Below are 25,221 nucleotides of genomic sequence, written 5' to 3' on the forward strand. Positions count from 1 at the left end.
ATTCAATTTCATGTCAGATTTTGACCGAGAACTTGGCAGCAGCTGTGTGCCAACTCAAATGAAGAAAAGACTCTTTTATACAGTAAATTAACAAAGTATGACATGTTAGAGGAATGTCTCTTTTTGGATGCCAGATGTGATTTATGGCTGTGGTAAAGCAAGACATAAGAGGTTAAGGCTGCAGTTGTAATACCAACTCTTAATTTGAATAACTGAGTGAATGACTGATCATGCTTAGGGAGCTCAGACTGCTTGGCGTTATAACACCATCCATCACCAGAGTAATCAAAACAAATGGCTGAAGGCATCATGTCACAACTCCAGCCAAGAGAAAATTTACTAAACTTTACTTGACCGTACGGATCAATATAAAATGATGCCACTCTTTCCTTTTAGTGGAAAAGCAGGTGTGAGCAGATTCACTCGAGGAACCTGGGAAGACCCAAAATGTGGTTATTCATTCAAAGTAGGCACTTTAGAGGAAAGAGCTGTTCTTACTTCTTTCTCTACAACACTTCATAAACTATTTAGCTCTAGGTCAGCCATTGCTTGAGGTGCAATTTATTCCCAAATTATGGTAAGTGCTGGTTTGAGGGAACGCCAGGGTCTCCATATGGGAACACACCACTTACATTTTCACACAGGGGTTAAAATTGTTCAAATACACTAAACTACTCACGCTGACACACACCATGCTGGTTACCTGAGGAATAAGATGCTTCAGTTGGCTACAGAAGTGAAGGGAAAAACATCATGGCTATGTAAAATTCACAGTCTGGGCTTAACGTTCTAGTTTTTATGTAATCAGGGACATGAAAAGAACAGCTTGATCAAATAACTGTGTTAACTTTACATATTATGTTGCCTTAAATCACAATTATGCCCCAGACTTCAAGGGTGTTTGTGTGTGTGTGCGTATATCTGGGAGTGTGTACAGTACATGCATTAAAAAGAAAACAATTACTCCTCTGATAAACAGCACATGTTTCAGGCTGCTGTGCATGTTTGTGTTTAATTGCATGTTAAATGTATCACTGCACACTAAATGGGTGAAGAGGAAAAAGTATGTTTATTTGATTAAACACATTTATGTATGCTATATATACACACAAAATGTGTCAAAGGGCACCAGTGTGTGTGTGTGTGTGTGTGTGTGTGAGTGAACGAGTGTGTGAGTGAGAGAGATAGAGAGAAAGAACAACTCACCAGCAGGGAAGTAGAGCGGGAGGTTGTGCAGATACAGCTCCATATCCACTGGCGAGAATACACAGAAGATGACTCTGTCCAGCTAACACACACACACACACACACACACACACACACACACACACACACACACACACACACACACACACACACACTGACCTTCATTATAAGCATCTGTAATAACTATGAACCCATCAATAGTGGGGTGGAACAATGTAATAGCATGTGACATTGTGCAGCAGCGATATCAGGAGAACGCAGCTAATGCATCAGTCCATTACTCCCTTATTAGCTCTCAATTATTGTTGTGCTACAACACAGAGTTTAATGCACTGCATGCTGGACAAAGACGGCTGCAAATGTACAAAGACACAGAGAAAGAGAGGATTTGTACGTTTATTAGAACTTCACGTGTTTTTTGTCTTGTGGTCGAGTGTGAAGGTACAGTAGGAGACGTCCCACTCTGCATGTTTTCAGCATTCACTGTAGCTCACACTTCCCATCTGTCTGTTCTCCAAACTGCATTATGTCATGAAAAAAACAGGAGGAGGTATCAAGATGATGCCAAAATCCTCAATAAAAGCATTCTGTGTACTTGTTTTTTCTGGGACTGAATGTACTTGATATGCATGACAATAACAACATGGAGGAGTGATCGTGGGAAGTGCAGGTGCAGCAACAGGTCTGCTTGTGGAGAGAAAGACTATGATGTACTGCAGTATGATAGAGTGAGTCTGTGTGTGCGTGCGTGTGTGTGTGTGTGTGTGTGTGTGTGTGTGTGCACTTCAGTAGACTACAACAATAATGATGTAACTGCAGGCCTAAACTGTACCCATACAGGTTTGTGTCTGGTGGTGGCGTCACTTATTGATCTGTAGTCGTTTTATTTCAGACTGAAGCAACACTACTTTCACACACAAACACACACACACACACACACACACATACTACCCTTGTGAGAACTGTCACTGACATTAATTCATTCATTGATTCTCTTACACTTACATCCAACTTCTGACCATAAATCTATGTTTTAACCCTTGTGTGCCATTTAAATTATGGGACTGCAGCACATGCATGTGCACGCGCCCGCACACACACACACGCACACACACAGTACATAAAGCTATAAAACGATTTTAAAAGAATTTGAAGACATCAGTTGAATAAATGCGTCTGTTTTTTGAAAACTCCTCTTTAATCTCTGTGCTCTGGCATGTTTCTCTTCAGCCTTTACATTAAGTTCTGTATATCTGGACACGCTAGAGATGAAAGCTACAGCAGCTACTGTAATAAGATGCTTCCAGGGATAATCTCTACTTTACTTGCACTCTGACAAACACTATTACCAGCCTAATGTCAGCCACAGAATTTTTTGGTTAGGGTGAGGCAGTGTAATTCATAGTCAAGCTGTTTCCTTCGCTTGCTGCTTGGTGTGGGAGTTTAAGTCTCATTGCTCTCAAAGACAGAAATTTCAGCAGCATGTTAGCCCACAGCTCATGTTTCTCAGCCCGGGCTGTTGCACAATGACCATCACATGTCTGGATTTGAATGGGAGCTAAAAGGGAAGATATGGAAATGTGTGGTAAGTAACTACATCGCCTGAGCTAAGGTTTGGAATCTCTAACCTCCACGCTGACTTGCCTTCACATTGAGTTGCCTCCACTTGCACCATATTGCAGCTTATCTCATTCAAATTAAAGCAAATGTTTTCAAGGAGGGGGGCGGCATGGCTCGGAGGTAGAGTGGCCGTCTTGCAACCGAAGGGTCACTGGTTCAATCCTCACTTCCCCCGGTGACCATGTCCAAGTCTCCTTGAGCAAGATATTGAGCCTCTAGTTGCTCCTGATTGCTCTGCGACGGTGACCCATCCAGGGTGAACCCCGCCCCAGCTGGAATAGACTCCAGCCCCCCCGCTGTGACACTTAACAGTTCAGCAGTATAGAAAGTGAATGGGTGGATGGTTTTCAAGGACAGATGCAAAATGGCCTCTATAAAATGGTAGCATTGGGGGTACTTTTTTTTTTTTTTTTAAATTGCAACAGAGACCCTGGAGATGCTACAGCTAAAGATAACATCAAGTGAATGTAATGGACTCTCGGAGCTGCCTGCCTTTAAGGGAAAACTGAGTTTGTAAATACTCCCCTCACAAACAGAAAGAAAAATATCTGCTGCAAAGTTTATCTCTCACCCTTTGAAGGATTCGCTTTGACATGTACTGAAGGGACAGATACTAGCGGATTTTATTGCCTCAAAAAACTGTAATTGAAATTCGATTTCACCTCAAGTTTTATAAGAAACAAGCGATAATGAAGCTCCAGCCCTTGTATGTATTGTGCCATTTTTTTTTTAATTTTGAAAAAGGATAAAACTTTAAAAGCTTTTAAATCTATTAGTGGTAACAGGGTCAAAGCTTCTGCCTCGAGGTGTGGGCCTCTGTGAGCTGCTGTCCCACTGACTGGGGCTCAGCAGCCTCTGTGTGTTTACAGTGTTGATGCCCGCGATTCATCTCAAAACCTTCGAGCGATACTTTACCAAAAAAGTGCATTTTGTCTTTAGAGTACTCACAAATATGTATGGTGAGTCCACAAAGACGGTGAAAAGTATGACACTTGAGGTTCGGTGCTACCATGAATGAGCGCTAGCAGCAGCTGGTCACGCTCCCTTATCGCATAATAAGTTTGTTTTTTTCTCAAACCAAAGTCTTTGTGGATTAGAAAAAAAAAAAAACTCCCCAAAAACTAATTGAACTGGGAAAAAGGAAGAACTTTGAAGGAGATGCACAGAGGAGGGGTCCCTCTCCCGGGAAGGGCAGTATAACAGATGCTGCTAATGACGAAGTGGATCAAAAAAAATGCCAAGAATTCCCTAAAACTTGTTTACTCAGCAAAGGAAATATTAAATATTATTAAGGTCAAGAAACTCATTCATCTGACCAGCCTTCATGAATATGATCCAAATATGCATACACGTCAATAAAACTTCATCCTCTTGCTAAATTTGACCCCAAAAAGTCTACAGAAAGACTGATATATACTGATACATACATACTATGATCGAGTGATATTTTTATCATCGGACTTGATGTAGAATGTTGGCACCTTTGCCTTGTGTAATGCAATTTTAATTTTCTGTCACAGTGCGTGAGTAATCTCTGACTTCTACATTGCAGCACTCCACATCAGAACAAGCCCAGCAAAACAATTCAGAAAATGGAAAATGGTGGATGTTCACCGAGATAATAAAGCAGATGTGATGAACATTCAGCCTTTACATGAATACAAATAAACTCCCTCACACCGTCTCATTTGTTTACAACTAAAAAACAAAACAAAACAGCAGTTCTGGTTAGAATAAGAATTAGTTGTGTCACCCCAGTCTTGTTTTCAGCCGTCTGACTTGTTGACTTCTGCTATGAGACATGTGATCCTCAATGTTTTGGGTTTTTTTGTTTTTTTATTTTTTGGAGCTCATTGCAGCTGACGGCATCAGTCAAGTGTTATTGCCGCAGAGACTCAGGAGACGGCGGTGCTAACAATAACCTCGTCAACACCCTCTCTGGGAGGTGATTCAGCACGGTGGTTACAGAGGGAACAAGCCTGCAAAGAGGAGTGGGAGGAGACCTGAGAACTGAGAAGTAACGGAGGAAGAAGGGAGGAGAGCTTAGAGCATGTTCACGACTGATTGGAAAGTTTCCTCTTTGTTCCAACCTCCCTTTAACCCCCCTTTCCATCCCCCCCTCCAGTCATCTATTCCATCATTTAGTCTTTTTTCCCACTAGCAGTTTCTCTCCAGAGAAACTGCATGCGCATGTATGTGTGTTTGTGTGAAATGGGCTTAGTCCCGCAAGGAGCCAATTAAAAGGCAGACTTGGCCATGAGCACGAGAGCCCGGGTGTGTCACTGTGTGCGCATGTATGTGTTTTATCAATACACTCTTCTCCACAAAAACAAAAACAACAGCTGTGAGAGGAATAATACCAAGAGGAAATGAAAGGCAAAATTGCCAATCATGCACATGTACACACACACACACACACACTTTGTACACGCACCTTGTCATAATGTTCATCCAGATATTCCCTCACTGTTGCCAGCGCCTCTAGCACAGCCTGCTCAGGCGGATATCCTGCACACACAACATGAAAAAATACATAGACTTTTGCAAGAATATGCTCTGTAACACATCTGTGTGTTTGGGTTGGGTCGTTTTTGTTTTTCCAAACAGGAATCTCTTCCTGTACTAACACTAACTTCTGTGTTTCCCCGCCTCCTCCAGCGACATGCAGACACAACACACTTGTTGTTCTATGAGCACTGAGCGACTGAGACCTTTCAGTGAGGGAAAATTATTATATTATTATAAATATAATAATATATTATATATATAATAATAATAATATTATAATATATTACATATATAATTATTATTCACTCTTGTGAACTTAACACAAAAGCAGCATAAATGAATCATCTGGCCAAATGGCTCAGTCCAAACAGCAACATACTGTGTAATTATGTGGTAATTATTCCATACATCAGGAGAGAGGGAGAAAAATATGAGCACAAGTAAACACATTTGTTCAATATCCAACCAAAGCCAAGGTCTAACCACACGAGAACCTTTGGTTTCAGTGTTAAAATCCAGTGATTAGTTCACACTCATCCACCCTCAACCATCCATGATAAGTTCTCAGTGTTAGCCTTTCTGGCCTGCCTTTGGGGTTATTGTTTTCTGTTTTTTTAAAAATAAGCCTTAAACACACTGGAGACGGCCGCTATGCATAACAAATGCAGTGTGTAGAGAGGCTTTACAGCAGCCACATTGGCTCAGTTAGTCCTGGCCACCCCACAGCAAAAACAGAGCTGTTTCCGTGGAGATTCACTTACATAAAATACCTGGAGGAGCCGCTCATTGCGCGATGAGAAAAGAAAAATAGACTTGCATCCTAAAACAGAGATGATGTGTAGTGCAATGAATGCGGTCGGTGTGGCTGCTCCAGTTGTGTACAGCAGTTACTGACTGCAGCAACTGTAGCTACGCTAACATTATGAATCGTGGATCGAAGCAGTGTGTCAGGCTTCGGCTGATGGGGCGAACACATTTATCAGACCTGGGTGATAAGATAACAAAAATAATACAGCAATATAACATTCATTTACGCTGAAAATGGATTACATGCAAACTTTCAATTATATAACTTAATAAACATGCAAAGTTTGGTTGCAGGAACTCCAAGATTTCTCCCCCCTGGTTTGTAAACAGTCAATCAGAGCCAATTATATCACGTGTTCTCCATGTGTCGCCGCCGACCGCAAGACCTCAGGAGTTACCACGGGTTGGATTGACCACAGAAACAAAGGAGTGAGACGAGGGTCAATATTGGCTCCGAATTTCTATGGTGGTACCAGCTGAAAGACCACTTTCCTGCTGGACAGGTAGCTAACATTTGCCAACTCACAATACCAATTCTTTGCAACTTTAGCCTCTGACAGGTTCATGTTATTGTTACCACATGAGTTGTCTGTCAAATTACCGCTATTCTGACTCTGACCGTTGTGTGGTTAAATGTATCAACCTGGTAACCAGTAGAAAAGATTGCACAAGTAAGTGAGACACCTCCTGACTGGGAGGACTACATGTTGTCCATTGCACCTTTGAATCAAACTTCTTATTCCTCCGGATGCATTTTCATCTTTACCCTCATTGTACATCATAAATTCACTCCACCAAGCTGTCCTGCCTGGTGCTCCACCCCCTCTGCTGCTCTGGGAGGCACCACCGTCTACCACATGCTTAATCTGTCACACGCGGTTTCACTGACGAGAGGGAGTTTCAGTGGAGGGAGCGGGAGGTTGAGGAGGTACCAGTGCTGGGACCAAGACCCGTACCATCATGCAGGGAACACAGAGACCTGAACCAGTAGCCCTTGTGTTGGTAGACAACTCAGTAGACCACTGCATCACCTAAGGGATCTTCTCCAGATGTTTATCCAAAAAAACCATGATCAATATTTATCAACAGTGACTGATAAATCATTTACCATGGCAGAATTGTCATCTATACCGCCTATTATCAACAACCTCACGTAACCTGGTGAAATCGGCAGCTGCTTAAAACAGAGGTGTTTCCTTATTTTGTAAGAAGTTGGGGGCTCAATTTCATTGAGATGTCTTCAGTGCTCAACAAACAAACGCTAATGAAAAAGCAAGCAGCATTCTTGGTACCTCCCGTCTTCATTTTCTTTTCATCACATCAAACACTGAAGAGTACCAGCTTCGTGCTTTGCCACCAAAAAACACAAACAACTTCAAAATCCAAGGTAAACAATTTCTCTTTCTTCAGTCAGGATGAAAGAAAATTGCGTCTTCAAGGTTCTTTTTTGTTTTTAAAGAAAAATGGGATAACAGTTTTTTCTTTTTTTCTATTCATCTAAATTGAGCTACAGATGTCAAATTCATGCAACCTGTTGTTCGTGCTTCAACCCCCTACTGCTAATAAACCCTCAAGAGGAAACGAGCGTGAGCGAGCGAGATGCTGACAACACCTCGAGTCAGTCAGAGCAGGCTTTCTAGCAATGAGAAAGTGCAGACTAGAGGCCCTCACCGCCCAAGGAGTGTTTAAGCACTCCTTAACACTCTCTCCTGCTAGTTTGATGGAGGATTACAGTCAATCTGGCACAATCTCTGGCCTAATCTATCTATATCTGCCACTCCTAATCCAAGGCCTTAATCTGAGAATCACTGCTGGGCAGGAGAAGATGATGTGACAAGAACCGCTGGGTGGCTCAACACTCTGGTTAACAGAAGGACTGATACTGGAAACAAGAAAACACAGTTTGTGTATATGTGTGTGTGTGTGTGTGTGTGTGTGTGTGTGTGCCTGTGTGCGCGCATGTGTATGTGCGCTTCGACTCAAAGATACACTGATGTTGTTTTCTGAGAATGGATTATTTTTTCTGATGAGTATCTCAGCTGTGAAAGCCAAAAACGATGAAGTGACCGTCACACACACACACACACACACACACACACACACACACACACACACACACACACCTCGAAAAGACAGTAGAATTTGTTGTTCTGGTTAGAAAAGGAGATTCACATAAGCACAGATACTGACCGTAGATTCCAGTGGAGATGCAAGGGAAAGCCTGCAGAGTAAAGATGACAAACAAAGTGGTTTCAGTCTTTTGCTGATCACATAACAGCCTGTTTCTCTCTCTCTCTCTAGCTCTCTCTCACTCACTCTCTCTCTCACACACACACACACACACACAAACAAACAGCACACACACGCCAGGTTGATACTCTAGGTGTCGAAAAACTTCTCCTAATTTTTTTCTGTCTCTCTAAAAAAGAAAAATAATAGTCACAATAATAAATTTAGTTCATAGAACATGTTTGAAACGCTTTACGGAGAGAAGACCATGATACAAAAAATATAAATAATCGAGATCTTTTACTAACTAACTTTACTAATACCTAATGCCTCAAAAGGGAGATAACAAAAAAAGGGGGTGGGCCCCAATAAAAGACTAACAACAAAAGGCCTGCCGATAAAACAGGGTTTGAAGGCCCATTTTAAACACCTCAATGGACGGAGTCATTCTGAGATGCTCTGGGAGGGAGTCCTAGAGACGTGGGGAGAGAGAGAGAGCAGAAGGCTCTCATTGTCCGGAGCTGTGCAGCGGGAATGTGGAGCAGACGGGAAGGTCGGTACGCTTCCTTTGAACTGACTAATGTAGGTAAAGAAGAGCCATTTGGGTGTCCGTTTACAGCCACAGAAATGTGGCCTGAAAAGATTATGTCATGTTTTCATGTGCATGCTCCTGCAATATTCAAAATGGATCTGCTAAACTCAGTCTTTAGACAATAACCACTGTGCTGGATTTACTGCATTGTCTGTGGCCGTTTCACAATAAAATCTTCCTCCTGGTAAATCAGCTGCTGTCTGAACAGTTAGTTTTGCACGAGCAGTGATATGAGACAGCTTTGATACAGCTGTCTGAAAGTGATTAGTAAATAGGGTGCCTTCCTTCGATTAGCTTCATTTAAAAGCAGTTACATTTAAGTTTATGCACGCACTGTTTCCTGTAAATCCCTTGTTGAGTATGTGGGTCATTTTACATCCAGCGAATGAAAGACAGAGGCACAATAAAAAAAAAAAAAACCTAAACAGAGAAGCAATCAAAAATGTAAATAAATGTTACAGCTCCTGCCGTAAGTGAAAGTTTGACATGATGGAATTGATTTTAGGGATCCTGACTGATGAGTGATTTCAACTGAAAGCGGCACATTCTTAACCAGACAGAGGAGAGGACAACTGAGGCCAGGAGCAGACATGATGCACAGGTTCTTCAGGACAGAAGCTAAACATATCGCTTCATGGCAGTAAATCAATAATAAAGGATTTAATGGGAGAAATGTGCAAAAAAAAGAAAAAAAAAAAGAAACAAAACAAAATCCTACACTGAAGCTGCATGTAGAAGTTCATTAGCGTGGAAACACTGCTGTGAGGATAATTTCAGTCAATGCTCATTTTATTTAATAACGGATGAGAGTACGACAGATTTTCTTATGTCTGTTAAATGGATATCCCTTCTAATTCACTGCAACTGGAAGGTAGAGAAAAATAATTTCCAATTTTATAGATGTTGCAGAACATATAACAAAAGCTCTAATTGTTATCTGAGATTGTTTACAATCACTAAAGCTGATTTTTTTTTATTCCAATCTTGAGCATTTATCTTCCCACAGCCTCTTTTCTTCTGATTTGCTTTTTTTATCTTTATTTTCATGTTGCTCTGCTGCTTCTTCTTTGACTGTAAAACCCCATTCGGTCGTGAAGCCCCCCTGCCTGGTGTGTTTCATAAAACTGTATTACAACTCAGCACTCCATCTTCTACTGTTTGGCTGTAGTTTCATTTCAAATGAAGTGATAAATCCGCCCTGACTACTTCATATTCTTCACTGGATATTGCAGCTCTTCTTCATTACTTACATTTTAATTTTTACACCGCTGTCACGCTCCTGACTGTCATTGTTGTTCCTTACTACTGTGGTTGCTGGTGCTCTTTTGTACAGCCAAAACACAACCTAAAAATAATTCTCAAACCCCTCATGGCATCGTCATTCTTCTCCTCCATTCCTTCCTCCTACTGATTCTCTTTCCTATAGGTTCTAGTAATTATCTCCTGATTCCTCCCCCTATCCTTCTCACCACTGAACGTGCAGAATTCTCGGTCGCCTGTTGCAGACTGTTCTTGTAGCACGACCTCAGAGCGTTCTTCTCCACTTCTCCAACTCCATTATGGGCAACTGGCCCAACTGTGTGGATCACATCTGCCAAGAGAAAGAGAGAGAGAGAGAGAGAGAGAATGCATTTATGTCACAATTAGATAGAAATATATATCCCCAGTCTCCTTCATTTTCAAAGTTCCCTTGATGGTGAAAGCTATAATAAGCTCTGTGGTTGAAATGTAAAGTCTATATAATGTTTAATCGGCTACATCTTTCAAAACTTGAGGCCCGTGATGAAAAGAATCCACCTCTCCATCTGATGTCTCTATCAAATGTGAAATCTCCTCACAGCAGGTTCATTGTCATCTCTCCTGTCAGGATCACAATTCAGGCTTTTTTTTTTCTTGTTGGCATGGCAAACTTAGTTAAAAATATACATGACAAAATTGTAAAATATCATCAATTCATGAAATACTGGCTGAAAACGATGACATGAAACAATAAAATGAGAAGTCTACTGGTTTAGCACAGGGAATTGTGGGGTCGGGATTGATGACCGGCACCCACCCGAGCCATATGGAAGCCAATCTGCCTCGCCTAAAAACCAAAACCCAACCGCTGAAATTTGTGCTTCATTTATGCTTCGCTTATTTACAAGTATTTATTTACATTTGATTGATTAAAGCACAAGAATTGGCAGGCGAAGTGACTGACTGAGCCTTCTCTGTGGTGCTGATACTGCCACGGGGAACAGAAGCTCTTTGTCCCCACACGGTTTTCTTTTTATTATGTAGCGAAACAAGTAACTCCTCATTTCTCACATACACACGCTGCACCAGAAATATAGTAGGAATGCTCTTTACTAAACAAAATACATAATATACTAAGGGAAAGAAGCCAATAATGGTGATACTGAACAGTACGGTTGCTATGTTGCATGAGGGAATTGAGAAATTTGCACTTTGCACCCATCAAATTAAATCCTGAACTGCTTATGATAGCAGAATCCCATTTAGCTGTTTCAGGTCCTGGTGTAGTGAATGCTGCTGGCTCATTGTCATCGTCTCCTATAAATAGAAGAGAGCCATCAGTAACATTAATAGAAACAAGTCATTTTCTTACAAGGACAACAAAAATCCTCTGCGGTGAAAAACAAACAAACCTCATTTTCCATGCCAGTCCTGCAGCTACAGGTGAAAGCTGGATGTCGGTTGATGCATGATTATCGATTTTTTCCGCAACAGACTGCTACTGATGATTGTTGTAAAAGAAACGTAAAAGCTTGAGACAAGAACTGTCATGTTTAAGAGAAATGGGGATGCAAATGTGTTAAATGCTGTGGGTCTGCTTGTCACTGGTGAGTCAAATCTTTTGTGCAAACAAAGGAGCCAATGTTGGCTGTGGGTTTTCGCTTTTATGTTTGTTTGTTTGTTTTTCACATCTTCATTTCCAATTTTTTCTTGACTTCACTGTTCATCTTCATTTCAATCGCTGAAACAAGTGAAGATGAGAGAATCGGTTTAGGGCTTTCCATCTTATCCCATTTAAATAGCTTTTTGCGGCTAATTTCAGGACCTGGGCAGTTATAAAGGTATCTGTGTCACTGGTGTAGAGAAATCATTTTTAAATATATACATCCTGGCAGGAACCCCTGAACGGGTGTTTATCTTTCGTACCAACTCAGCAGTCTGACAAGGTTAATTTGTATCCCAACTGAGAAATTAGCTGGTGTGTTTGGGTTATCTCAACAATTAGCCTGCAAGCTACCTTACTAAACCAAATTAGCAGTTCCAAGCTCCTGTTGCCAAGAGCTGATGTCCTCCAATATGGCTGCCAGAGGATGCATCCTGCCAGCCCTACACTACAAGATCAAACCAGCAGAATTTAAATTTTTTTTTTTCAACATAAACATTTAAGCTCCTCCAACAACATGTTCCAGTGCTTGTAAGTGCTTTACACAACATATTTTACCATGTTTTGACATGTAGCTGCTGGAAAGTCAAGTTAATCGAAACTTGCTTCTTCTTAGGAAAGAATTTAATTGGACCAGTACAATAAATACAAGGTAAATAAATGGAAGCGTATTGAATAGAAAGTAGAGGGAGGAGAGGGGAGCAGAGCAGAGGAGCAGAGACAGCTGTTGGCGAGATCAGACCCGCCTCTACACGCCAACGCCACCGCACATTCTGATGAGACACAGCATGTTGCTCTCGGTGAGAATGGCGATGCTGCGATAAGACCTAGCTGGACCACCGCCTCATATCACACAAAGGAAACAAAATCTTCACTTCAACAATACTTGCAGTGTGACTTTTTATTTCAAACTGAGCTCCACAGGGTGTAAAAGTCTCAGTTTGGTCTGCAATAAATCCACCTTATTGCTTTGGTCTTGAATAATGGAAAGCAACACGTTTAAGTACTGCAGACAAGTATGTTTTTGGTGTATTTTTATATCATGGTTGGTTCTTCATTCTTCTACTTGATAAACAAAGAAACCGAGAAGAGAATATCTTTTGCAACTGATCCAGTTAAACCGGTCCCTTACCCAGGACCAGGCGGGGATTATTCACCTCACACATTCAGCCAACCTGTCAGATTTATCATGAAGGTTGTACTTGTAATTTGTAAAATGTTGTCGAAGCCTCAAAACCCATTTGTGTTTAGAATCTTACTGATGTATCAATAAAAACAAAATGTGAGGAAGGACACTGGAAAAAGCCTTACTTTATAAATCCTAATGAATACGAATCTTCATGTGCACAGCAGGTAGGTGTAAATATCAGATCTATATGGAGTAAAGTGGCGCAGTTTATCAAAATGCTATGGAAGTGCATTACACAAAAATATCCCATTCTTGTTCCAGACAACTGAAAACTGTAGAATCTTGAGAAGCTCATCGCAACAGCTGACGTTCATGTTGCTATGTAGCTCATGTAGATTATTGCAGGGAATTTACATCAAATTCATCACCTGCCCTCATTTTATTTCTTCTTCACAAATGTTTATTTTACTCAGGTTTCCTGCCTGATGTGGAACAAATTTACCGGAGGGAAAAAAGGTGTATTTCCATCGACTGCCTTATGTAAAAATTTGTTGTCGCTATCAATTTTCCAGTAAATTGCCGTTAAATCATTGCGAAAGACGAGGATGAAAACAAGCTGACATAGTGCATCATACTTAATCTTCTTTGTTGTCACAAAAGGTCACGAAATGGTCACTTTGACTCATTGATCACTGGTTGAGTTTGGTTTACTTCCAACAACTGGAAAAACAGCAGAGCCTCAATCAATCCTCATCGGGAAGAGCACGTCATTCGGAAAACATCAAAGTCACTGAAATGCAAGACCATGGGAGAAATTCCGGGCTCAATCTGACTAAATTCCAACGTTTCCAGCAGGAAACTGTCATTTTTGACATAGTAGTCATTCAATCAAAATACTTTGAGGAAAATCCACGACGTCCCTGCCTTTAGAATAACTTTCTTTCATTTTCTAACTGCTAATGTATTTTGAAGCTGTTAGGTCAGGGCGTATCGCCTGCCGCGCTAATTTTAACAGCTTTTACAGGAATAGACATTCAGATACCAAAGTAGTTTTAGTTAAGTTCACATCTGATCGTTTTTTTTTTCATGTCTTAAAAAAAGGTGTATGAAAGGTACTGCTCTTTACAGTAGAATTGAGGGCAGCGAACACCGAACACAATGATTCAGCTGCTCCTTTGAGTCCTGCTGCAGTTTCAGCAGAATATACTGAAATCATTTTACAAGGAGCCGTTCTGCTTTAGCAACTTATCAAAAACTATATGTGCGGTGCTCCTGTCCCCTCTCCACCCCTACAAGATCAGAAGTTTGTGGATGAAAAAGTCTGCTCCAGACTGGTATGAGAGCGCTGAGCCTACAGTTAGGTCCAAAGGTGAGGAATGAAAAGAAACTTGTCAGAAGAAGACAGTCCTTCATCAAACTGCTCAGTGATGAAGCGAAGAACAGTCCCTGAGAAATCACTTAGACTGAAAGTGTGAACCCACACAGAAAGAATAGTAAGTATTTCAATCAAAGTCTGTCTATACATCGGCACAGCTATTATACTGCTAATGCAGATATGATCAATTGTTTATACTGGATCACTTCTTTGAAAATCACATGAAATTGTAGGTGATGCAGCAAACTGGCAGCAGATCATTTTAATGAGGACTTCCTGACGCCCGAGATGAAGCAAGATCCAAAAGCGTCTGTTTCTCTCTAATTACCCAACTCCTCCTTTATGACTGCTATAGGAAAAATAAATAAGTGATCACAGCTTCCCTTTGATTAGCATATTACTGCTCTTCACATACTGCCCATTACTGCTCTTTCAACATCCACTGTGATGTATTTTGTTTACTTTGGCAACAGTGAGGCAGCAATAAGCTTGGTGTAAGAACTAGAGTGCGGGTGTGTGTGTGCGCGTGTGCGTGTGTGTGTGTGTGTGAGATGAATCATTACAACAATTTCTCAACAGTAATGATCCCTCTGGATGGGGTCATGGGGATAATTTAGCCAAACATCTTTAATCTGCAATGGGAGGAGGATCACACTCTGATGACTCCACCCGACCGTCCTCTGTGCAGACGCTCACTCTGGCTTAAGTGTTAAACCACCGCCACCGCCGCCACCACCACTGCCACCAGTCATGACACCAGTCATGACACCAGCCAGCTCTTTTCTCTCTTACAAAAACTATGTCATCTGTCATGTCAGACAAGAAGAACAAGGAGAATATACCTATAATATGTGTCCTATCATCTGATTGAACAATTTGTCTGACGTTCACAAACAGTGATAATATCTTGATGTTACCTCCTACATGACACACTTGAAGATCGCATCTTTAATCTGGATGTTTTCTCATTTGTATACAAAACCACTTATAAAAATGACTTGCCGTCTGATCCAGGAAGTCAGGTTTGAGTAACTGAACCATCAGTTTTAAAGCTAACAACAGTAAAACTGTCCAAAGAGATCAGGTAACAAACTGCATCGTCCGGTAGTATGCACGTCTTCTTATCTGGGAATGTGCTCACTAATACACAAACTGTAACCCGTCTGGATCAACTGAATTCACCAGCTGGTCACATAAGTGTTACTTTGTTTTTAGCTCAAATCAAAGTCTTTAAGGATTACGGAGCATACGGTTGGATTAAGAGGATATGGATTACACTGGCCAATGAGCTCGAGAATTTGTAAACAGACATTTTTGGGCAGTTTAGTTGTTTGTTAGTTTTTTGCTACAGCAGTTGTTGACTATTAGTTCCCATTAGCTTCAAGCTAAATATACGTAGCTGGAACTTTCTGCATTCTGGAATCACAAGATAGAAATGCAGGACAGAGAAAGAGCATTTTTAGCTCAAGACACTTATATGTGAGTATTTGAAAGGAAAAAAAATAACTTTTTGGATGAAGTATTACTTTAACACTTATCAGATGTCTGACAGCTTATCACTTGAGGCAGGATCACGTAATTCAGGAAAGCTATCACTGCGACTATTTGCTTTCTTCTGTTGCAATACTCAATAGTTAGACAGAAAATATCTCCAAATAATGTGGCTGGAGTGTGCACTTGCACGTATTTGCTTATGCTGTATGAGGTTGCATCTTGTTGCAACAGTTGTGCCTGATTGTTTTGCTGACACCTTCTTTGTCGACGTCCCTTGTGCATAAATGCAACAGCCTTCTTTCAAACTAGGAGCCTGCATATTGTTTTGTTCTCTCCTTCTCTCTTATGTGAAGGGTCAAGTTAATTACCCAAAAAACTTTCAACATCTTTATAACATCTAGCACAGAATCACTCGTTTTAACTTAATAAGATGATATCCTCATTTATTCTAATGTGTCTCTGCCTCTGGTGAAGAGAATTATTGAAGCAGTTGAAAGATGCAAATTTATCAGCTTGTTTCAAGTTTCTTTGTTCCTTCCAAGTTTGATGTCCTCAAACCGAGGAGCACATTCAGTTGCTTTTGGCTGCAAGATGTGGCAAAAACATGGATTTTACTCTACTATGATGTGTTTTTGTTCTTTTCCTCTATTACACAGATAAAGATAGGAAGAGAGGGAAACTCTGACATCATCAGTTGAATGTCTTGAAATAATCACCTTAAAGATTTTCAGAAAACAACTCTATTAAGCCGCTCATCTCACATCCTCAATTGCGGGAACATTTCAGCCTATGATGCACTCATGAAAGTACTGCAATATTAATACAGTATTAGGAACATTCCTGGAAATGAAGTCACAGCTAATGCAAACTTCCAAAAGCTGCACATAAAAATATCCAGAGAGACACGAGCTGACTTTACTCACTGGAAATGCAATGTGTTTCTCAGTGATCTCTGGCTGGAATCATTCATAAAAAAGTGCCAACAAAACAAAAGTCACTTTCTGACAGCCGATCAGTGTGATATATTGCAGTAAGCAAGAGGGAGCAGCCGCAGTGAGCTGTTGGATGAAGAGCTGTGGGCGACAACTCCAACGTCTCTGCGAGGTAACTGACTCTGCGCCCCGCTGTTTACTGGCTCACGCTGTCAGCAGCACAAATCAGATCTCAGTTGTTCACAGAATGATGGAAAAAGGCCAGACTTATTTTTAAAAAACAAAACAAAAATATTTGCTTGCAACCAGAATTCTGAGTCTCGTACAAAGCCGCACTTGGCTGGTACCACCAGTCACAACGGGTGTCACAGAGGACTGTAGCTTTTACCATTTTACCACCAGTTCAGAGAATCAGCTTATTTTAAAGTGATAGTTTATCCAAACAGCAACATTCAGCGGTTATCTACTCACCCTCATGCTGATAAGAAGGTCGGGGGAATTTTCTAGTTCACAAAACACAGCTGGAGTGTCACAGCAAAAGGCGATGCCGTTATCTCCCAAACAATTCAAGTGAATGAAGACCAATTGTCAAACATCAAAATATAAAATATTAAAATGGAAAAAAAAACAACAACAACAACATGAAATGGCTCCGACAGAATCCAAGTGACCCGAAGGACCAACATGCTACGCTGTTTTAAAGGATGCCACTGACATCAGAATGAGTGTGAGGCATTGTTTATATTGTTTTGGGTGACACATCCCTTTAAATGCACCAGTCATTAAAGACCTCTGCCAGACCAGCTTCATAGCAGTGCAACCAGATTACCTTGTGGTTGGATATTTTGTGCTTTAGCTCTTCGAAGTGCTTCAGTAAAAACTGTCCCATCAGAATATAAAACCCTGATTTTAATCTGTGTGTTTCAGCGCTTCTGTGAACTGGCTGAATCACCGTAGTGATTCATCAGCTGTTGAGCAACAACAATTTTATTTATAGAGTTCAAGGAAGCTGCAGAGGACTCCTTAAATAGCAGCAGAGACGGATTAGAACATATGAATTAGTTAAGATCACAGCAGATGTTACACTCACGGACACATGAGCTCCACTCCTCTGATCAAACACGCAGTGAAGCGTGACAGGAAGGGAAAAAAAAGGGGAGGGTACAGACTCAGGAGAGGGAAATGTAATTTAACAAAAAAAAAAAAATTTGCACGTATTTGTCATGCATGTGTTGTGTAATTGTTATGTTTGTGTGTTTACTCTTCACTTAATGTGATTCCAATAGTCGAGCAGCCCAGAGTGAGTGTTTCCTCTCAAAAAGTCATTCAGCCAAGCCAATGCATCTGCGGCGCGCACAGCAGCAGCCAGGTTCACAAGTCGGTCGTGTGTGATAGTGTGTGTGCAGCACCGTATGTGTTGTGGTGGTTCGGTTCAACAGTGGGTCACTTGGTGGTCATTCATCTGCATGTCATTTGCTAAATGTCGCCACGAAAATGTTTGAATCCTCTCTCTCTCTCTCTCTCTCACACACCCACACACACACACACACCACTACACCCAGCTAAATTATAATATAATATATAATTGTTATGTTGATTTTTCTCTTGCTGCTAAACCAGCCATCGTATTCATCTTCCTTGTTTTTGTTTGCCAGTCATGTCTCCTCTTTTTTACCCTCATGCTTCACTCATCATTTACCCTCTCCTCTCTTCATCCATCCTACTTCTCTCTCTCCATCTTTCTGGTGCACTCGTCCTTTGTCGTCTCCCTCCCTCTCAGCCTCCCTCCCTCCTTCGTCATTACCTCATCCAGTTATTCCACCCCTCTATTTGCCCCCATTACCCTCTCCTCCATCCTTCCATCACCTTCTATTCCTGCTTTCATTTTATCCATATAGTTACACATCTATTCATTCCCCCTCTCCTGTCTTGTGTCTCTTATCCCTCCATTATCCTCTTTGCATTCTTATCTCTCCATCCTCTCTTTTTTACCCCCCTCTCTGTCACCTGAGGTAGACAGTTCTGTCAGGAGTCGGCCTTATTTACCGCCTCTCTTCGCTCCTGTTTACATTATCGATCGGCAGGGTTGCTTTAGTTCCACCATACATCAACGCCACCCCCCTTCCTCCTCTCACTCCTCCCCCGCCTAGTGTTAAGGCTCACATTACCCTGAAAAACCAGGGGGGGGGGGCAGGGCTGCGTTGCATGGATGGGGAGATGGAAAGCTAGCAGAGCATGTTAGGATGTGTGAAGGATTTATGTGTGAATGGATGAGTGTGTTGAATAGTGTATTATGGAGCAAGTGAGAAGCGTTGTTGATGGGGAACGTGTGTGTGTGTGTGTGTGTGTGTGTGTGTGTGTGTGTGTGTAGGTGTGTGTGTGTGTGTGTGTGTGTGTGTGTGAGTGACTGATAGGAAGGGGTTAGTGTGTTGTGGGTGTGCATAACATAAATAACTGGTTTTATGTTTACACAAGGCTGTTATATGTTTTCATTAGCAAATAAGGGAGTGTCTGGATCACAACTGATGAATCTGCATGTCAATGTTATCCGACCATAATTGTGGGTAAATCATTATCACAATAGTCAGCTGACCAGAGCAGCACAGCATACAATGGAAAACTGTAATATGAAATACATAATTTAGTAATTCAATTCTCCTATTAGGGTAAAAAAGTCTGACAATATTCATACCAGCCATGCCTAGCTGCAGTAAGATAAAAGCCAGTACTATCAGTCAAACACAGTAGATTTATCTATCAAGTTGCATTTAACACAACAAAAACACCAAACAGAGTTTAGAAATAACTAATCCTTATTACTGATATTATTTGGCCAATGATATGATGCTAATCCAAAGAGTTGAAAAGGTATAAAGCTGCTGCTTAAAAAAAAAGCGCAACCCAAGATATGACATCCCAGAGAGAAAAGACATCATTGACAAGCTAGCAGCGACGCTATCATCAGTGGAGTAACGTTTTGTGTCAACCACAGACACGGTGGCAAGCCGAAGACCCATACAGACATACAGTATGTCAGCATGGATGTTTATTACTGAGACGGACACTGGAAGCTTGCCTGGAGAGATCTCTATCCCTGAGGATTCCACAGTTGAAACATTTTACGCATGATTTCGGGGAATGTATTTAGTTGTGGCATCTCGAACAAAAGGATGTTTGTGAACTTCCATCCATCGTCATCTTCCGCTTATTCCTACACATTAAGGGTCGCGGGGGGGCTGGAGCCTATCCCAGCGTCAACGGGCGAGAGGCGGGGTACACCCTGGACAGGTCGCCAGTCCATCGCAGGGCCAACATAGAGAGACAAACAACCATTCACACTCACATTCATACCTACAGTCAATTTAGAGTATCCAATCAGCCTCGTCCCCAATTGCATGTCTTTGGACGGTGGGAAGAAGCCGAAGTACCCGGAGAGAACCCACGCAGACACGGGGAGAACATGCAAACTCTACACAGAAAGAACCCGTGCCCGAGCCGGGACTCGAACCCAGAACCTTCTTGCTGTGAGGCCACAGTGCTAACCACTGCACCACCATGCAGCCTATGTTTGTGAACTTGTTTAACAAAAATAGTGTATTGCAAATGCTCTTTTAGTGCTGCTGCTGCCAGCTAGTGGTTACAGATATACAGGAATCAGGTGGCCGGGGGTATGAGGGCCTCATTGGGATTGAAACGGTCAATTCACCTAGTTTTGTTAGCGCTGATCATCAGTAGAATAAAAACACTTGTAGACATAATTAATATCATCATATAACTTATTTTAAATTGTCTTGAAATATTGTGACAACATTCTAAGCCCCGCCCCTATTTGGCAGGAGTTCAGGGACTTTCATTATGGAATTGATCTTAAACTGCATCCAGATCTGATGATGTGATCTGCTACATGTCTGTAGCTACAGTTGGTGCACTGGAAATTTTCATAGTCAATTTAGCATCAAGGAGCGAAAGCTCAGCCAGAGGGCTGCACCTAAACTCACAGAATCGACCAAGTTGCATCTACAGTAGCACAGAATGGACAAATCAGTACATCTGAGTTCATTTCCTCCTGCTTGTTGACTTATCTATTTGTCAAACTACCTGTTCACTCAGCTTTTGTTGTTGTTGTTGTTGCTGAATGTATCTGCGCCCTCTGAACTGAAGTGGCATGGCGACTGTGGCTGCCTGTTCATCTTGCTCTGTTTGTTTTCCAGATACAGGAAGTTAGCTGGTGGGAGGAGCTGTAAGGGTCGTCAGCTCATACCTGGTCATCTGACCCAGGCCTTCTGTTGTTTGGTTTGCTGCGCCTGCCAACATGTGTCGCAACATATTTTCACTCATCCACACACTTCTGACACACACACACACACACACACACACACACACACACACACACACACACACACACACACACACACACACACCAGAGGATATAGGTATATAGACATACAGCTATAGACATATTCATTACATTACTCATTACACTGATCTATTTATTACAATAACATCAAAGTCAAATCGAAGTTGGAAAAGGTTCCATCTATAGTTCAATTACAGCCTCTATTGTAGGGTAGCATACAACGCAAACGTGCAGATAATCGCTGCTTTCTCTCACATCATTCCATGTCAAATATTTCCACAATGTCATGACATGAACAGGCACATATTGATGGTGTAACGTGTATGATTGGGGACATTTTAAATTGCCTGCAAGTGAACATTAGCATGCAGTGTGAATAGATAGCGGTCATTACTCCATTACTATGCTTTCAGTGACGTATCGTGCTTTTGCTCTTGTGGATCTGACAGAGTCCATCTTCCACACAGACACTGGCACCATGACCTATGGTTTAACAGATGTTCAGACTCTGGATTTCCACCCTGAGAATCCGTATGGGTCGTAAGAACAAGCTCTCATATGTGCAAGGATTCAACCGTAATCTGCCAGTGTAATTTTCTCACTGATTCTCTCGTTCTTGTTCTCAATTTCTGCTCCTTCCCAGTCAATTAACCAGACATACAATTAGCTGGTTAGACTATTTACATGAGGCAGTTTACTGCATTAATCCATTACGTGTACATGTAAACATTTAGTGCTAAATTTACTGGTGTACAATAGATGCATTAAGTAACTTGTCTCACAGGGTTAAAGCTCACCACAGTAAATCTATCATCACGGCCATATAAATGTCACCAAATCTCAACGTACATAATTCACTACACTGGAGCACAGTATTCACAAAGAATTCCACCTACTGGACGCAAAAATTTCCAGCAAATAGCTTCATATTAACTGCTAAAGCTGCTGAGATCAACTCATCACAGTCAGAATACAGACAGAGAACCTCAGAGATAAGAGATGAGGTCTACTGCACATTGCCATGGACGTCATGTTCCATGAATGCGCAGTCGTTAGTTGACAGGTGTGAAAAAGTGAATATCAAATGAAGCCATAAACACAAGGAGCTCATGCATAAATTCTTAGAATTATTACCCCTGCCTAATGATTGGTTTGCTTCTCTGTTAGCGAGATTATAGAAAACTATCAAGCAGTTCTTCACTACACCTGGCAGAGCGATATATTGAGCAGGAAAACATTAGTTTTTTATGAAAATACAAGGCATTCAAAAACACTTATCACTATCTTCCCATACAGATGTTATTGTCCAACCCCAAAACACTGATGAGTTAAGTAGATTGTATCTGGCATCAAACACCATCTGCATGTAGATATTTTGACATTTTGAACAGTTAATCAAGCAAACCTCCATCCTCTGAGGAGGACATTCTATTTCACTGGTAGTTACCCTGCAGTGGGTAATTATTCAATGTACACTCAACAAAATGTCACACTAACTGGCGTCTGAAGAGCACCTTCACACAGTCTGACAGATGCCTGAGATATTCAAATAATGAATGCGGCAAATGTGTTTTTTCTAGTATCCCAGTGGTTGAGAGTTGAGCAGGAGTGGTATTGTTCTGAGTTGTTGGTGTGCAGATTGGACCTTTTTGATGTGATGGCCTTTGTAAATTCCTAGTCATGTACTCTTCCATCTCATGTTAGGTTATTGCGATGCTACAGACGGACGGTGCTCGAAGGGGGCTCAAATTAGGCAATGAGCCACGTTATCAAGGAAATTATTTGTAATTCTAAAAAGGACATAAGCCGATATTTGTCAGTCTGATGTCAAATTACTGCTGCGTTCAACCAAGCAGCATGAATAAGTTTATGTTTTAAGGCATCAAGTGGGAGCTATTGAAAAAATAGATTTCCACTTTCGCAGAAATATCTGGTATTTATTCAGAGTCTCTGGGTCACGGGCTGTCTTGTCACAGGGACCACAAACTATTTATTAAGGTATTTATAACACATACAGGAATCTTGAAATATGTTAACCTTTACAGTCAGGCAGATGACAGTAAAGTGGACTGTAAATGTTTTTCTTTAGTGCAGCTTCAACTACAGTATATTTATCACACGCCTGATTTGCTTTGCATTTTTACTGTGCAAGGGGATAGAAAGAGTGTGTGTTCGAGTGTGTGTGTGTGTTTGTGTGTGTGTGTCCCCAAGTCTATTCTCTCCCTTAAGTGGGCGTCACACTGGCATGAGCCTTTAGAAAGCTTGACTGAGAGCCATCCGGTGACACCCGCCCTTGCCTCTCATTTGTCTCCCATTAAAGCTTTTTTCCTCATCTATTGTTATTGCTGCCTTTTGGGTTCTGTCCTGCGTCCCTCTCCTCCCCTGTGGCCTCTCACTATTCTTACCTGGGAGGCCGTGAGTAGAAGCACCCACTTTATTTATACTCCAACGGCCATCCCACGGTCCATCCCCTCCCTCCCCTTGTCCTTCTCGCTCTTCTCTTCTTATACCTCCATCTGTCCCTCGCCTTTCTTTAACAGTGTTTGAATCAGGAGGCAGCTAAAAGGCTAGCTAGTCCTTTGTGTCCTCCGCCTCAGTTTGTGCTCAGCCAAGCAGACACGGCTCTTAAATCCAGGCCCAGGCCTTGGCACAAAAGGAAAGCACAGGTCTTGTAAGGCCCCCTTAGCTCTCCCTATATCTTTTCACCTTTCTGTGAAAAAGACAGAGGGGCAGTTACTCTAAAGAAGAGGACAAGCATCGTCGGAAGAGAGAAGGAACAAGATGCCGACGCTAAAAGGAACGGACATAATTCTCTTCATCACAGCAAAGCAGCAAAGACATTCTTTACTCCCTGTCTCTAACTCTCTTTCCCTGAGCCAAGCAACATGGAGCGTTTCTCTTTTTTGTATCCTTTTTTTTTCTCTTTGAAGGCGAATGAATTAACTGAATGAATTAACACCAGGGCTGCTGCTGTGATCATCATCATCACGCTCTTCCTCATCAGCAGCAGCAGCTTTGATGAAGGTTTTTAACACCTCGAAGGATTACGCTGCTGACGCCGACGCAGGAAGAAGCGAACATGTCGACAACCTTGTCAAATTTTTTTTTTTTTTAAAATAACAAGAGGTTACAAAAAAAAAAAACACTTGGAAGGTATCACAGTCTGAGTTCTGGAGTCTTTAGCCCACAGCCTTGTCAGGTCTCTTGGCACTACTAAAGAAACCTAACTCTGATGATGATGGGAACACAGTGGGAGCAGGTGAGAAGAGGGTGGGGGGAGGTGAGAAAAGTGGGTCTGGGAAGGTGGAGGCGAGATACATGGGAGAAAAATAGGAGGAGGAAAAAGAGGAGGGGAACAAGTGTAGAAGTGAGGAAGGTGGGGGTATGTGAAGAAGGGGATAAGAAGGAAACAAGGTGTTTAAGTTGTTGATGGCAGGAGGCGAAGAAGAGAGATGGAAGTCTTGGAGGAGAGGAAGAGGGGGAATGTGGGAGAGGTGCAGTGAGGATTTTAATTAGTGGTAATTGGCCACCAAGGGAACAGAAAGTGGGAGGATGGGAGTCAGGGAGGGAGAGAGGGAAGCATAACAGCCAGTTTTTCAGTGATTGATGTCAGTGATATGTCTGTCGCTTTGTACCCCTATATTTCCTTCAGCCTGTTTTCAAACTGGACCTCCATCTTGTTTTCTTTTTCCTCCTTCACATGTGCTCACACAAAAAGCGTCTTTCTCCCTCCCACCAGGATTCCCAATAAGTACGAGGTTCAGTGTTTGTCAAATGAGAAAAGCAGCGTTATTACTGTTTAATTTTTGCAGCTAAACTAAAAACAGAAACGCTTTGAAAAACTGACCTGCAGAAAGAAAAAAAATTGTAATGGTTTATTTTACAGGTCTCACATTTCCTGATAATTTGCTGGAACATCTCTTGGGGAGAACTTAATAAGTTGCAGTTTTTAGATAAAAAATAAACTGTCATTAAAACCAAAGTAAGCATGAATTAATTATTCATCTATTTCCACAAATAATTAATTTCATGCATGCCTGTGTACAAAATTCTCATTTTTGTAATTTCAG

The 25,221-nt window shown here is 41.5% G+C and overlaps 1 protein-coding gene across 3 annotated transcripts in view; it reads right to left on the bottom strand.

Annotated features, from left to right (window-relative positions):
* The window catches only part of macrod1 (mono-ADP ribosylhydrolase 1), a 130,634-nt gene that overhangs the window by 20,186 nt on the left and 85,227 nt on the right, over nt 1-25,221 (bottom strand). For 2 of the 3 annotated variants that reach the window (XM_086221761.1, XM_086221760.1), the window contains exons 6-9: nt 10,432-10,553; nt 8,332-8,362; nt 5,261-5,334; nt 1,207-1,288 (exon numbers count right to left, since the gene is read on the bottom strand). In XM_086221761.1, coding sequence (XP_086077887.1) covers nt 1,207-1,288; nt 5,261-5,334; nt 8,332-8,362; nt 10,432-10,553 — 309 coding nt within the window. Of the gene's footprint in view, nt 1-1,206; nt 1,289-1,640; nt 1,726-5,260; nt 5,335-8,331; nt 8,363-10,431; nt 10,554-25,221 lie in introns of those variants that run through there. The other variant, XM_086221762.1, reaches the window with a different exon arrangement.

This window comes from Aulostomus chinensis, chromosome 13 (assembly GCF_037954235.1).
Source record: "Aulostomus chinensis isolate RoL2024-O1b breed Wild chromosome 13, RoL_Achi_v1.0, whole genome shotgun sequence".
NCBI classification, from domain to species: Eukaryota; Metazoa; Chordata; class Actinopteri; order Syngnathiformes; family Aulostomidae; genus Aulostomus; species Aulostomus chinensis.